Source organism: Entelurus aequoreus, linkage group LG10 (assembly GCF_033978785.1).
Source record: "Entelurus aequoreus isolate RoL-2023_Sb linkage group LG10, RoL_Eaeq_v1.1, whole genome shotgun sequence".
Taxonomy (NCBI): Eukaryota; Metazoa; Chordata; class Actinopteri; order Syngnathiformes; family Syngnathidae; genus Entelurus; species Entelurus aequoreus.
In genome coordinates, this window is record NC_084740.1 from 22,942,003 (window position 1) to 22,957,834 (window position 15,832).

Genomic DNA, 15,832 nt, shown 5'->3' on the forward strand with positions numbered 1-15,832 from the left:
AGAAGTCGACCGTTCTTTGGTCATCCACCTCGCCGGCCGCAGCGGCGGTCTACTCGCCGCCGCCACCAGACTCGTCCCCGGTGGATTCGGGGACACTTGGGCCGGCGACCCACCACCAGTTCGCCCCTCCACCCTCCCTTGACGGTTGTTCCTGTTTTTTGGGGGCTTTTACTTCCAGGACATCTGGAATCTGTCCATAGGGGGGGGAATACTGTTACGGCTCAGACCCCTGCCGTCTGTGCGCACCTGGGGACACGCCCACGGCCGCGCAAATCCAGGGACGCGCCGCGCGCGTCGCCGCCCTGCAGCAGCCACCAGCTGCAATCACTCACCGGAGAGCTGCACACCTGGGACTGATGAGGGCGAGCCGCATAAAGGGACCAGTGAACCCAAGGATCGGCGCGGGAACTTAGTTTTCTCATGGTGACCCATAAGCTAAGCTTTAGCTCTCTCTCCTTGTTTTCCTCTCCGTGCCTTAACCCCCCCTGTCTTCTTCCGTGTCCCTGCAGTACCCTCCGTCGCCTGGACAGTGAGCTGTGCGCCTCACTTTTCCCTGGATCTCCCCCTTGTGTTTTTGGACTGCATTCCTCGTTCCTGACTCCTCGCTCGCCCCTGGACTTGACGCCCCTCTCAGCCCCACGGACCCCCGCTTGTATCCCAGATCACCTGCCTGCCCCCTGGACTTCCTCTTCTCTCGTTCAACACTTTGGTAACACACACTTCAGTTAAATTACACACATAATCTTACACCACACACTCATTACCTTTTGGATCTAGTTCACACTCCATTTTCCTTAGTTTATTATATTAGTATTGTTTGTTATTATTATATATATTGAATATATATAAGTATATATTAAATAATTGTATACACTTCCCCCTGGTGTCTGTTTGCCGTCACCTCCCCCTTAGTAAACATTACAAATAAATACTGATAAAGTTGAGGAATGCTCATCAAACACTTATTTGGAACATCCCACAGGTGAACAGGCAAATTGGGAACAGGTGGGTGCCATGATTGGGTATAAAAGTAGATTCCATGAAATGCTCAGTCATTCACAAACAAGGATGGGGCGAGGGTCACCACTTTGTCAACAAATGCGTGAGCAAATTGTTGAACAGTTTAAGAAAAACCTTTCTCAACCAGCTATTACAAGGAATTTAGGGATTTCACCATCTACGGTCCGTAATATCATCAAAGGGTTCAGAGAATCTGGAGAAATCCCTGCACTTAAGCAGCTAAGCCCGTGACCTTGGATCCCTCAGACTGTACTGCATCAACAAGCGACATCAGTGTGTAAAGGATATCACCACATGGGCTCAGGAACACTTCGGAAACCCACTGTCAGTAACTACAGTTGGTCGCTACAACTGTAAGTGCAAGTTAAAACTCTCCTCTGCAAGGCGAAAACCTTTTATCAACAACACCCAGAAATGCCGTCGGCTTCGCTGGGCCTGAGCTCATCTAAGATGGACTGATACAAAGTGGAAAAGTGTTCTGTGGTCTGACGAGTCCACATTTCAAATTGTTTTTGGAAACTGTGGACGTTGTGTCCTCCGGACCAAAGAGGAAAAGAACCATCCGGATTGTTATAGGCGCAAAGTTGAAAAGCCAGCATCTGTGATGGTATGGGGGTGTATTAGTGCCCAAGACATGGGTAACTTACACATCTGTGAAGGCGCCATTAATGCTGAAAGGTACATACAGGTTTTGGAGCAACATATGTTGCCATCCAAGCAACGTTACCATGGACGCCCCTGCTTATTTCGGCAAGACAATGCCAAGCCACGCGTTACATCAACGTGGCTTCATAGTAAAAGAGTGCGGGTACTAGACTGGCCTGCCTGTAGTCCAGACCTGTCTCCCATTGAAAATGTGTGGCGCATTATGAAGCCTAAAATACCACAACGGAGACCCCCGGACTGTTGAACAACTTAAGCTGTACATCAAGCAAGAATGGGAAAGAATTCCACCTGAGAAGCTTAAAAAATGTGTCTCCTCAGTTCCCAAACGTTTACTGAGTGTTGTTAAAAGGAAAGGCCATGTAACACAGTGGTGAACATGCCCTTTCCCAACTACTTTGGCACGTGTTGCGGCCATGAAATTTGAAGTTAATTATTATTTGCAAAAAAAAAAAAAAAGTTTATGAGTTTGAACGTCAAATATGTTGTCTTTGTAGTGCATTCAATTGAATATGGGTTGAAAAGGATTTGCAAATCATTGTATTCCGTTTATATTTACATCTAACACAATTTCCCAACTCATATGGAAACGGGGTTTGTACATGAACCTAGAAATGATGGGCTGCTCAATTTGGATGTTTCAAGTCAGAAAAAGACGAGCGTATTCTGTCCTCCTGAGAACCAGCGTCCTCTGCAGTGGACATTTGTTCTATTTCCTTTGTCAAACAGTCCTGTTATGCAAATTACAAATGTCCACTGCAGAGGACGCTGCATATTTGGTTCATTTTCATTGTTTGCGCTTTCTGGATGTTTTTACAGACTATAATGAACGCAACAGAGGACCATCCATCTGTTGACTGAATTGTTAGCTATTTATTTTTGATTTCAAACGCATCACAAAAGCCAAGCATATGTGTTCTTGTCTTACATAAGGATTGCGAAAGATAACCAGGACATCTCTTTACAATTTTTGCGTATTTCCAGTATGACTGATTGTTGTAAAATGACCTGAAAATGAACCAAATATGAGTGATATTGTTATTATAAGCGCCAACACAGACGGACTATTTTAGTGGAGTAAAATGATGTCTTCATTATTAGTTTAATTGTTGTAAAATGAAAATATAACTTTGTCGTCGCCAACATTGAAAGACAATTGTTGTAGGCAGATATATATATATATATTTTTTAACTTCTTTTTGCTCCTTTTCATTCAGAATTTACTTTAACATTACGTTGATTGTTTTATTTTGACTTTTCTTCCCATGTTTGATTTTTTTTTACACAGAAAAAGATGTACATTGTTTTACTCCACTATCAAGTTTGTACCATAAACCTTTGATTGAAATACTTATTTCCATTGTCACTGTTCTAAAAGTGTTGTTTGGTAGAATGGGCTTTGTACATGTTTTTTAGTATATTATACTCTACCACAGGTGTGTCAAACGTATGGCCCGCGGGCCGGATCAGGCCCACAAACAGGTTTTATTCGGCCCGCTGGATGAGTTTGCTAAGTATAAAAATGAGCCGAAAATGTTTAATGAAAAAAAAAAACGCTGTTCTAAATGTGTCCACTAGATGTCGCAATAGCAAATATTTGTGTCTTTGTAGACAATTCTACATATGTAAAAAAATAAATAAACCACATGGTGTTAGTGCACCAGTTGAGGAAAATGAGCAAATTACATAAATATCATCCTGTAATTTGATTTTGATATTATTTTTTTTATCTTGATAGATTGAAAATTAACACCAATGAGTTGACTGACGAACATTATCACATAATTGATTCAGAAAGTATAAATAATGACAAATAAAGATAGAATACTATTAACTGCAACATGTAAGTGTAAAAAAAACCCAGCCACATTATGATTTGTACATTTTCAAATGTGCTTGCTCTCTTTTTAAACAAAGAAAACTATCTGAAGTTGTCTTTATTTCTAAGTTATCGTGCCGTGATTTTACCAGTCTACTTGGGAGTAGACTATTTTCCATGTGGCCCCCGATCTAAAATGAGTTTGACACACCTGCACTACCAGTTCATGAATTTCAATAGGTTTAACTGTTTGAATATTAGATTTGTGGGTTCCCTGTGTGCATTTTCAGTAATGATTCTTACGGCTCTCTCCGGCAAAAAGTAAGGTTAGGTTTACATAAGTTTTACAGGCACTACCCACGCTTCTACACAGCATGTTAGATATGTAACAATCAGTAAGTTAGAAAAACTATACAATGATTTTCGATTTAGAAATTCCTTCACTTTGTGTAAAATTGCAATAATGAACGACTCGCTACTCGAATTCAGTCAAATTTGGTACTCATCCCCCACTCATGATGATTTTTGATAATGGTGATCAATGACAGAGTGTCATCAAACAACTGTCCAGTAGTTCAGTGAACAAAATATAATTGAACTGAAAACATGATTTAAAAAAAAATATGTGTATATTTGGTTTTAAAAAATATTTTAAAAAGAGGGGTCGTCTTATATTCTGAGTAAGTGTAAGAGCACAACCCAACTTAACTTGGCAACAAATAAATGGTTTTAGATGTGAGGAGTTATCCACACAGCAAGTTCCCATGATAGCTACTGTAGATAGCAGGGCCCCGCAGATAAAGGGAGGATTTCTAAGCTGGGGCCCCTTTATTCCAAAGGCCTAAAGAGCTTTGAAAGCAGCAGCTAAAATAGCAGGTTTCTTAGAAGAGGGGTCGAACCAAAACAGCACCAGCATACGCGAAATATCAATTCTATCAAACACAGCCCACACTAAGGCGGTATTATTTTGGGACGCGAGACTTTGGCGGCCATCCTTAGATTTCCATAGAAATGGTGTTGAAGTCGCGGGCAAAATCACCCGGCAGTTGCAGCTGTGTCCAATAGTGTCCCATTTGTCCCGTGGCCACTTTGGAATTTAGATGAGTTGCTTTAGGGCCGTTTAGAGTCACAGTATGTCAGGGAGTGCGAGGCGCCCTCGCACCTTCCCTCTCTCCATTGTTGCTATGGTTATTCTGGTAACCCGGGTGGCGTTTTCTCGGAAAGAAGAAAGATGGGCCCTCTGACATAACTGGAGTGATATTGAACCGCACGTTTATGGGGTAATGCACTTGGTATATGTCGAGCGCTGTGCCTGTAAAATGGCTCATATATATAATTGTGCCTTGTCGGGCTTTTGTTGTAGTTTATTAGCACTCTAACTTGTAATTGTTGTTTTCCAAACGTGCATTGTTAAAAACATAAAAGATTGCATCAACCTTACCAGAGATTGACGATATTGCGCATTTTGGCGTGTATCGGTATTGGCCTCAGATACAAAATATACACATATGACACCAGTATTTGGTATTTTTTTATATATACTTCTTCCTCGTGGTGTGTTGGTCACTTGTACGTGGTATATCTCTTCTGCTTAAAGGCCTACTGAAACCCACTACTACCGACCACGCAGTCTGATAGTTTATACATCAATGATGAAATCTTAACATTGCAACACATGCCAATACGGCCGGGTTAACTTATAAAGTGCAATTTTAAATTTCCCGCGAAACTTCCGGTTGAAAACGTCTATGTATGATGACGTATGCGCGTGACGTCAATCGTTGAAACGGAAGTATTCGGACACATTGTATCCAATACAAAAAGCTCTGTTTTCATCGCAAAATTCCACAGTATTCTGGACATCTGTGTTGGTGAATCTTTTGCAATTTGTTTAATGAACAATGAAGACTGCAAAGAAGAAAGCTGTAGGTGGGATCGGTGTATTAGCGGATGGCTGCAGCAACACAACCAGGAGGACTTTGACTTGGATAGCAGACGCGCTATCCGACGCTAGCCGCCGACCGCATCGATGATCGGGTGAAGTCCTTTGTCGCTCCGTCGATCGCTGGAACGCAGGTGAGCACGGGTGTTGATGAGCAGATGAGGGCTGGCTGGCGTAGGTGGATAGCTAATGTTGTTAGCATAGCTCTGTGAGGTCCCGTAGCTAAGTTAGCTTCAATGGCGTTGTTAGCAACAGCATTGTTAAGCTTCGCCAGGCTGGAAAGCATTAACCGTGTAGTTACATGTCCATGGTTTAATAGTATTGTTGATTTTCTGTCTATCCTTCCAGTCAGGGGTTTATTTCTTTTGTTTCTATCTGCAGTTAAGCCCGATGCTATCACGTTAGCTCCGTAGCTAAAGTGCTTCGCCGATGTATTGTCGTGGAGATAAAAGTCACTGTGAATGTCCATTTCGCGTTTTCGACTCTCATTTTCAAGAGGATATAGTATCCGAGGTGGTTTAAAATACAAATCCGTGATCCACAATAGAAAAAGGAGAAAGTGTGGAATCCAATGAGGCAGCTTGTACATAAGTTACGGTCAGAGCGAAAAAAGATATGTCCTGCACTGCACTCTAGTCCTTCACTCTCACGTTCCTCATCCACGAATCTTTCATCCTCGCTCAATCTAAATGGGGTAATCGTCGCTTTCTCGGTCCGAATCGCTCTCGCTGCTGGTGTAAACAATGGGGAAATGTGAGGAGCCCTTCAACCTGCGACGTCACGCTACTTCCAGTACAGGCAAGGCTTTATTTATCAGCGACCAAAAGTTGCGAACTTTATCGTCGATGTTCTCTACTAAATCCTTTCAGCAAAATATGGCAATATCGGGAAATGATCAAGTATGACACATAGAATGGATCTGCTATCCCCGTTTAAATTAAAAAAAAAATCATTTCAGTAGGCCTTTAAACATCTTCACAAATAGGAGACTTTTTATACAAGTAAAGAAAAAGAGGCAGCATTCTCATACTTTCTGTAACATCCGGGAAGAAAAATGCTTGAAAAATGTCTCAACTATAAGCTACGTGAAGGACCCCAGGATTGATTTGATTTAAATGTTCGCAATATTTCAGAGTTGCTCACGATTGATTGATTGATTGAAACTTTTATTAGTAGATTGCACAGTACAGTACATATTCCGTACAATTGACCACTAAATGGTAACACCCCAATAAGTTTTTCAACTTTTTTAAGTCGGGGTCCACGTTAATCAATTCATGTTACAAATATATACTATCAGCATAACACAGTCATCACACAAGTTAATCATCAGAGTATATACATCTAATTATTTACATTAACAAGGAAACCTTACAATGAATTAAATCCATAAAATGCTATACAATTGTTTAAAAATTGAGTAGATGGCGAGTTATTGTGATGGAGAGAAATCCCATATTTTTACCAATTTTCCCCGGAGATTTCCCATATTTTGAAATGCGTCCTCCTAGACACCGATGTTGTTTGCTGCTGAATTAACCACAACACCACTTCCGACTTTATTTACAATAACATTTTTCATTTATGCCCTGAGTCTCTGAATTCAATGAAGTCACTTTGAAAGGGTGACTTATCTGAGGAGAGCTGGACAAAGATTTTAAGTAGAGGTCATAAGTCTTGTATTTGTGTGAGACAGCCTTATTCGATGCAAGCTAACACATCGTACTTATTATACAAGGTCCGGCTGGCTAAGATGTATGACAGAATATCGGTATTACGTAATCGGTGTAAACAGTCTTCAGCTAATTGAATTCATATGTTTTGGTTTTGCCCATCCCTGTGCAGTTATTGGTCTGACATTTTGTCTTTGTTAACTGGCGAAAATATCGAACCGAATCCTCTAAGCCAGGGATGTCCAAAGTGCGGCCCAGGGGCCATTTGCGTCCCGCAGCTAATGGTTTACCCGCCCGCCACACATTCTGCAATAATTGCAAAATTGATAATATTGCAAAAATTTAAAAAAACATTTTAAAAAAATGGAATGAGGTGAAATCTAACAAGAAAAAGATGCAATGTTGACACAAAACTGCCATGCAGGCTGTTTTTTGTGTTTTGTCTTTGTTTATTTTTATTCTTTTTGAAAAAAAAAAAGACTAAAAATCTATGTAATAATGAATTATTACTTAAAAAATATCACTTTAAAATGTTTTATGTGGAAAAAATATTGCATATATTGTGTGGTTGCCATATAAAAACATAAAAGTTTTATTTGACAAAAGAGTATAAAACAAACAAAATAATAGTTCAAACGTACAATCGACAGATATATCTGAAGTTGATCTCGTAATTTAAGTGTTAAAAGTAAAAAAAAACTAATAAAAATGTATCACTTTATGAGTGGGGGACCTTTTGGATCCCAAATATATTTAGTAGGATTTTATTTAACTTTTCACTGTGATTACTCAAAAATATTAAAGACTTAAAATCAATGGTGCATTATTGATCTTTTAAGGCTCTAATTACTAAATACTGCATATTTCAGTTTTACTATAAAAAACTAAGTTGTCTTTGACAGAAAACCTTTTTTTTTTTTACTTTATATCAACCTCAAGTTGATATAGAGATTTACTGTAAGCGTTAAATAAAAAATAATAATAATAATTTGACTTATTTTAAACAGTTTAATGACTGAGACCCTTTATATATTTCCTGGAAACCCTAAAGGTTAAAAAAAAAAAAATCCATATATTTTGTTAAGGTTTGAAAATGAAAAATATCACAATGGCCCCCCGCATGCTTAAATTTTTCCGTGTACGGCCCTCTGTGGAAAAAGTTTGGACACCCCTGCTCTAAACGGACTATTTGAGGTAGCCCCTCTGTCATCTTCTCTTAGCAAATCCAAAAAGAACTTGGTTACATTCATTACTTTGTTGGCTCGAAACTCATTGTGCTAAATCGGAAGGCCTCCCTGCCACACCCGCTAAATTAGAGCTATTCTTTATTTCCTTAAATTGGACAAAATAAGGCTGACACTGAACGGTAGTTCTGTGAAGTTTCAGGAAGTACACTGCAAAAACTGAAATCTAAGTAAGATTAAATATCTCAAATAAGGGTGATATTTGCTTATTTTCTGTCTGATAAGATCATTCTTCTCACTAAGCAGATTTTATGTTAGAGTGTTTTACTTGTTTTAAGGGTTTTGGGCCTAAATGATCTCAGTAAGATATTACAGCTTGTTGCTGAGATTTGATTACCTATATTGAGTAAAACATGATTGAAACTAGAATATCAACTGATGCAAAATTGTGTCATTAACACTCACAAGTATAAAACTACTTTTTTAAAGTAATAATTCTTACTTCAAGAATGAAAAAAAAAATCATGATGCCGAGCGCATGTCATTATATCAAGATAATGGCACTAGCATTTACTTAATTTAAGAATATTTTTCAACATATTTAGCGAAAAGGTCTCTTTTTTTTTCTACCAAGAAAAGTGCACTTGTTATTAGTGAGAATATACTTATTTTAAGGTATTTTTGGGTTCATTGAGGTTAGCTCATTTTACTTGTTTTGGAAAGTCTTGACAAGACAAATGTTCTTGTTCTATTGGCAGATAATTTTGCTTAGTTCAAATAAAATACCCCTAATTTTTTTTTTTTTTTTTTCTTGTTTTTGAACACTGACTTTTTGCAGTGTAGGGGGTGGTTTCCTAAAATATGTAAAAGAGACTGATCTTACATTTAACCCCGATTGAAACGTAGATAATTGATGAGCCTTTTGTCTGCTTTTGTGTATTGCTGCACCGTGTTGGGGACACTTAGGAGTGCAGCTGTCTGTATGTCAATATTTGACTGTACTTATTTGACTGATGCAATTTTATTTTATCCTATATATAATTTTTGTGGGTTACTTGTTTGACATGTGTTTAATTGTATTTCTGGACTGAATATGTCAAAAATCCAATAAACAAATGTTTAAAAACAAAAATTACAACAACAAAAACAACAACCGAAAGCCTTATCCAGCTGTTTACTGATGTATACTATTCGTGTTTAAATAACTTTTACTGCAAATGAAAATCGTCCTCCTTGACAACTAATAATCGGTATTGATATCGGCCCAGAAAAAAAACATGTTGGTCGATGTCTAATTTCTATCCTGCTATATTAAAACAGATTTTAAAAAAATGCATTTACCTGCAAAGAGGCTCGACAAGATCTTTGTCCAAGAAGTCATGGTCTCTTTTGACAGGGCTGATGTCAATGGGGAACTGGGAATCTTGAGGGAAAACGACATTAAGATTAGAAGAGCCAGCAGCCAGGACTGATGTATCATCAGACAGAATTCATGTTGACACCAAAATGGAAAAATAAAATAAAGGATCCATTGAGAGATTCCCAGAAATGAACTACGAAGCTTTCGTAGTATTTGATGCTAATGACAAGGGACGGAATGTGTCCAAAAAACAGCGCTCTTGCTTGTGCCGGCATTACGTGCTGCGCGGTGGTATGCGGGTTCTCTTACATAACGTAGTGGACAGCCTCCAGAATTTCTGAATCTAACATTCCGCGGCATTCATGTAAAGTCGTTAACTTTGTCATGAAAAGCAGGCCGGCAGGCAGCGATGACCGCTCAGACCGAAACAAGGCCCAGCTTGTTCTTGAGGCTTTGAAGCAGCATTACGTCTTAATAATGCATTTCATCTTGAATTTAATTTGCAGGAACCTGCTGCAACTGGAGAGAAACCCCCAATCGGTAGCTTTCCTCCATGGGGAACCATTTATTTTTACAAGAGGCTGCAAATCAGTTCACAGTCTAGACCTAAACTAAATAGATCTGGAGATCACATTTTCAGAAAGCTAAAGATCGGTGAGCAAGACGAATTTATGTCAGTGCATACCCAGCAGACACAAGACATTGACACAACATTGATTATACATACATGTCCTTTAAAACTGACTTTAAAACAGCGTTGCAAAATAGTTGTATTTGTAAATTGAGAACGATGATGTCCAACGTTGGATCCACGTTGTTGGTTGGAAATGACCAAATTTCAATGGTCAAATCAACGTCAGAATCCGACATTGATTAGACGTTGATTAACGTTTCAATGTTATGTTTGAGTTGTAGAATAGTGGTTGGGAATTGACCAAAATTCAATGATCAAATCAATGTCAGAATCCATCCATCCATCCATCCATCCATTTTCTACCGCTTGTCCCGTTTGGTGTCGCGGGGGGTACCGGAGCCTATCTCAGCTACAATCGGGCGGAAGGCGGGGTACGCCCCGGACAAGTCGCCACCTCATCGCAGGGCCAACACAGATAGATAGACAACATTCACACTCACATTCCCACACTAGGGCCAATTTAGTGTTGCCAATCAACCTATCCCCAGGTGCATGTCTTTGGAGGTGGGAGGAAGCCGGAGTACCCGGACGGAACCCACGCAGTCACGGGGAGAACATGCAAACTCCACACAGAAAGATCCCGAGCCCAGGATTGAACCCAGGACCTTCGTATTGTGAGGCACACGCACTAATCCAACATTGATTAAATGTCGTCAAAAATAATATTGTTTCAACATTATGTTTGAGTTGTAGAATATTGGTTGGGAAAATACCAAAATTTAATGATCAAATCAATGTCAGAACCCGACATTGATTAAACGTTGTCAAAAATAATGTTGTTCCAACGTTATGTTTGAGTTGTAGAATATTGGTTGGGGAAATGACCAAAATTCAATGATCAAATCAACATCAGAATTCAACATTGATTAAACGTCGTCAAAGAGCATGTTGTTTCAACGTTATGTTTGAGTTGCTCAAGGTCAGGACCTAATACAACAAGTTCTCAACGTTGTTTCAATGTTGTGCCTGCTGGGTAAGGCCTGAGTGACAAATGGATTGTGTCGATAAACTAAACTGAACAGTTTTTTGTTGTTGTGGTGTTTGCAATACAGCAGCTTGCAGGTAAGATGATGATTTACCGTATTTTCTGGAATATAAACCTCTACTTTTTTCCTACACTTTGAACCCTGCGGTGTGCAAATTTATGGATTTTTCTTCGCCAAAGGCCATGATGTTTTGTAATCAACAGATAGTTTTCATAAAACACCGACAGACACTGAAAAGGTGTGTTATTATTTGTGCTATGGCGCCATCCTTTGGACAAGTTCGCTCACTGCAGGCGCTACGGGTTGACAATGTACTTCCTGTGTCGGGATTTAAACCGGAAGTATAACCGTCCACAGCGTATCTACTCCAAAAGATTCTTCATTCATCACTCCGAGCAATGTTTGTAAGTTTTACAATATAACTAAAACTATTCATACTTACTAAACCCTCCCATGTGTGATGTCTGTAGGAGTGTTTTCATGCATATTTGACGTTAAAGTGCATCCGGCAGTGGAGGCTCCTCTATGGGGTCTTGGGGCACTAGGAGGTTAACCCCTTTACTACTGTTACCCCAGGTGGCCCTTGGCAAAGGCCTAGTATCTGACTGCCCCTAGCCAGGGATACGGTGAAGACCTCAACGGCGGAGCAAGCGGAAGACGGTAGATTTAAGAACTACCACAACGGCTGCGATGGCGGAAGAAGGCTGCAGCAGAAAAGGGTCCCCAGTCGTCTTGGACTCCATGCCACTGGACCCTGACCCGATTCTGTCAAGGATCGTGTGGTGACTGTCTGTGCACAAGTCTCCCCACGTAAAACGAAGTCACGCACAGGCATCCTCCATAAAGGGATACACCCCTACCAGGAGGATCGTCATACTTATTCGAGTGACCGCCGATGATTTGTACATGTTTTCGTAATGACATCAAGTTAAAGTTAAAGTACCAATGGTAGTCACACACACACTAGGTGTGGTGAAATGTGTCCTCTGCATTTAACCCATCCCCTTGCTCACCTTCTGGGAGGTGAGGGGAGCAGTGAGCAGCAGCAATGGCCACACCCGGGAAACATTTTGGTGATTTAACCCCCAATTCCAACCCTTGATGCTGAGTGCCAAGCAGGGAGGTAATGGGTCCCATCTTTATAGTCTTTGGTATGACTCGGCCGGGGTTTGAACTCACAACCTACCGATCTGAGGGCGGACACTCTAACCACCAGGCCACTGAGTAGGTGTGTGTATGTTTGAGTGTAAGCTCGCGTTGTGAGCATTAGATAATATAATAACACGTTTACAAGTGTCTGTGTCAGTATTATCAACTTAAAATGGCATTATTTTTGTATTTATTCAGTTTCATTACTTCACCAAGACGTCAGCATGGAGTTATTGAGTCTGTTTAACTGATTAGAGAGCTAGCTTCCGCAGCTAGTGGGTCCATGACGAGGACTTCTGTTTTGTTTCATCAGCCGTTTTACTGCCATGTTTTGACACTGTTTAGAAACAATTAAGAAAGGTAAATAAACAGTTACAAAATATTTCGTACCGGTATATGTCTGCGGCTTATTGTCCAGTGCGGCTAATATATGTAAAAATATATTTTTCTTCTAAAATTTGGTAGGTGCGGCTTATCGCCCGAAAAATACGATGGATGTTTGGCGAACCATTTTGTCCCAACCGCTGTGGTCACGTGCAAGACCCCAGATGTTCAACTGCCGTTCTCGGATCCTGTGTAATATTTTAAATGTTTGTAACCATGCTTGAACCTCTCTGTCGTCGAACTTACACATTTCTGATAAAAAGTAGCCTTGTTATGCAAGACATCAATGTCCACTGCAAAGGACGCCTGCTCTCTGCCAGCGGTAGTCAAGGCACTACTGCGAAAAAACTCAACAAAGATCTTCTATACAGTGCATCCGGAAGTACAAAGATTTAACTCTTTGCCGTTAATACATTTGCAAAAATGTTCTAAAAAAACAACAACTTTTCACTTTGTCATTATGGGGTATTCTGTGTATAATTTTGAGGACAAAGATGAACGTATTCCACTTTGAAATAAGGCTGTAACATAACAAAATGTGGAAAAAGTGAAGCGATGTGAATACTTTCCGTGCCGCTGTTTTTTGAAGACCTGCTACAAAAACAGTAGTCAAAGATCCTCTATAACAGTGGTCCCCAACCTTTTTTGCAACATGGACCGTTTTAATGTCGGTATTATTTTCAGGGACCAGCTTTCCACTCGTGCCAGATAAATACATCAAGAATAACCGGCATGAAAAATACAACTCACCATAACGTCTGTCACTTTTATGTTTGATATGTTCATTAATGTGCATTGTATCATGTCACAAAGTTATAACAAATGGCAACTTCCTATGAGGAGTTTTATTGTACATCTATAAACAAGCTCATTGGTGTGTCTAGTGCACATGTGTCAAATTCAAGGCCCCACATCATTTTATACGGCCCGCAAAAGCCTGGAAATAATATGTTTCAATAAAATACCTTTTATTTTCTTTCTTTACTTTCTTACTAAAGGTATTACGTTTTTTTTTCTAGTTTGACAGGGCAAAAAAAATAGTGTCCAATATTGCAACAAATAATATATTATCTCACTTTGTTGGTCAAAATCCAAATAAATACTTAAATATCTGCTTAACTTATGATTTCGAAGCAAGTTATCCATCAAATTGTACACTATAAAAATGACCAATAGATTTTACTGTAAAATTTAGGGAGTTTTTTTAAAGCATATTACTGTAAGTTGAAAAAAAACGACCAATGTTTTTTTTTTAACAGTAAAATTCTGTCAACTGAGCTGTCAGTTTTTGTTTTTTTTTACTGTAAAATCCACGGTTGATGACTTTATGGCAAGGGTCCCCAAACTACGGCCCGCGGGCTGGATACGGCCCCCCAGCGTCCAAAATCCAGCCCTTGGGAAGTCCCAAGTTAAAAAAAAAAAAAAAAAAAGGTTGATTTTTTTTTTATTATTAATTTTTTTTTTATTTGTCCTTACTAGTCCATTTTCTACCATCTCCTAGCCAATCAGGCAAATCATATTGTCTAAAAATGCATTTTACCATCGATAACGTGACATGCAGCAAGTGTGCTCTTTAAGTCAATTAGTGCGCGAGGAATATATATGTATGAATACGTATATATATATATATATATATATATATATATATATATATATATATATATATATATATATATATATATATATATATATATATCGTTGTGGCTTGTGCAGCCCTTTGAGACACTTGTGATTTAGGGCTATATAAATAAACATTGATTGATTGATGATTGATGATATATATATATATATATATATATATATATATATATATATATATATATATATATATATATACACACACACACATATATACACATATACATATATACACATATATATATACATATATATATATATATATATATATATACATGTATACACACATATATATACACATATATACACTTATATACACATATATATATACATATATACACACACATATATATACACATATATACACATATATATACATATATACACATATACATATATATACACATATATACACATATACATATATACGTATATACATGGACATATACATAGACATATACATATATACACACATATATACACATTTACATATACATATATACATACACATACATTTACATATACTATATATGTACATACATATATACTGTATATATATATATATATACTATATATATATATATATATATATATATATATATATATATATATATATATATATATATATATATATATATATATATATATATATATATATATATATATATATATATATACATACATATATATATATATAAATATATATATATATAGCGCTCGGCCCCCAGCCAAATTGTTTTACCACAATGCGGCCCCGGAGTCAAAAAGTTTCGGGACCCCTGCTTTATGGTATCATATTTTATTATGGTAAAAAACTGGCAGCTGAGTTGCCAAAATAAAATTAAACAGCACTACTGTATTTCTATTTACAGTAATATGTTGTAAAAATAATAATAATTAAAAAAAAAAAACACCACATATTTTACAGTAAACGTCTGGCAACTAAGCTGGCAGTTTTTTTTCTGTAAAAAACAGTGGAAAATTCCACAGATTTTTTTTTACTCTTTACGTTAAAAAAAACTAAAATATTGAAATTCATAGGCAAATTCATGAATTATTTACTGTTACAAGCGGCCCTCCAATGGCAGCCATGACTGCGATGTGGCCCTCAATGAAAACGAGTTTGACACCTCTGGTCTAGTGGGACATGCTAAAGTTAAGTCGGAGAAAATGCAGTCCTTTACAAATTATTTATTGTTTCTCTGCGGCCCGGTAGAAAATGCTTCACGGACCGGTACCGGTCCCTGGACCGGTGGTTGGGGACCACTGCTCTATAAGACAAGAGTGTGGTGATGTTTTGAGGAATCTGCTGCAGAAATT

General features: G+C 38.3%; 1 protein-coding gene across 9 annotated transcripts in view; it reads right to left on the minus strand.

The window, feature by feature from the left end:
• The window catches only part of stard13b (StAR related lipid transfer domain containing 13b), a 208,775-nt gene that overhangs the window by 23,141 nt on the left and 169,802 nt on the right, over positions 1–15,832 (minus strand). For all 9 annotated transcript variants that reach the window (XM_062060320.1, XM_062060318.1, XM_062060321.1 and 6 more), the window contains one exon: positions 9,643–9,724. In XM_062060320.1, the coding sequence (XP_061916304.1) occupies positions 9,643–9,724 (82 nt within the window). The remainder of the gene's footprint in view (positions 1–9,642; positions 9,725–15,832) is intronic.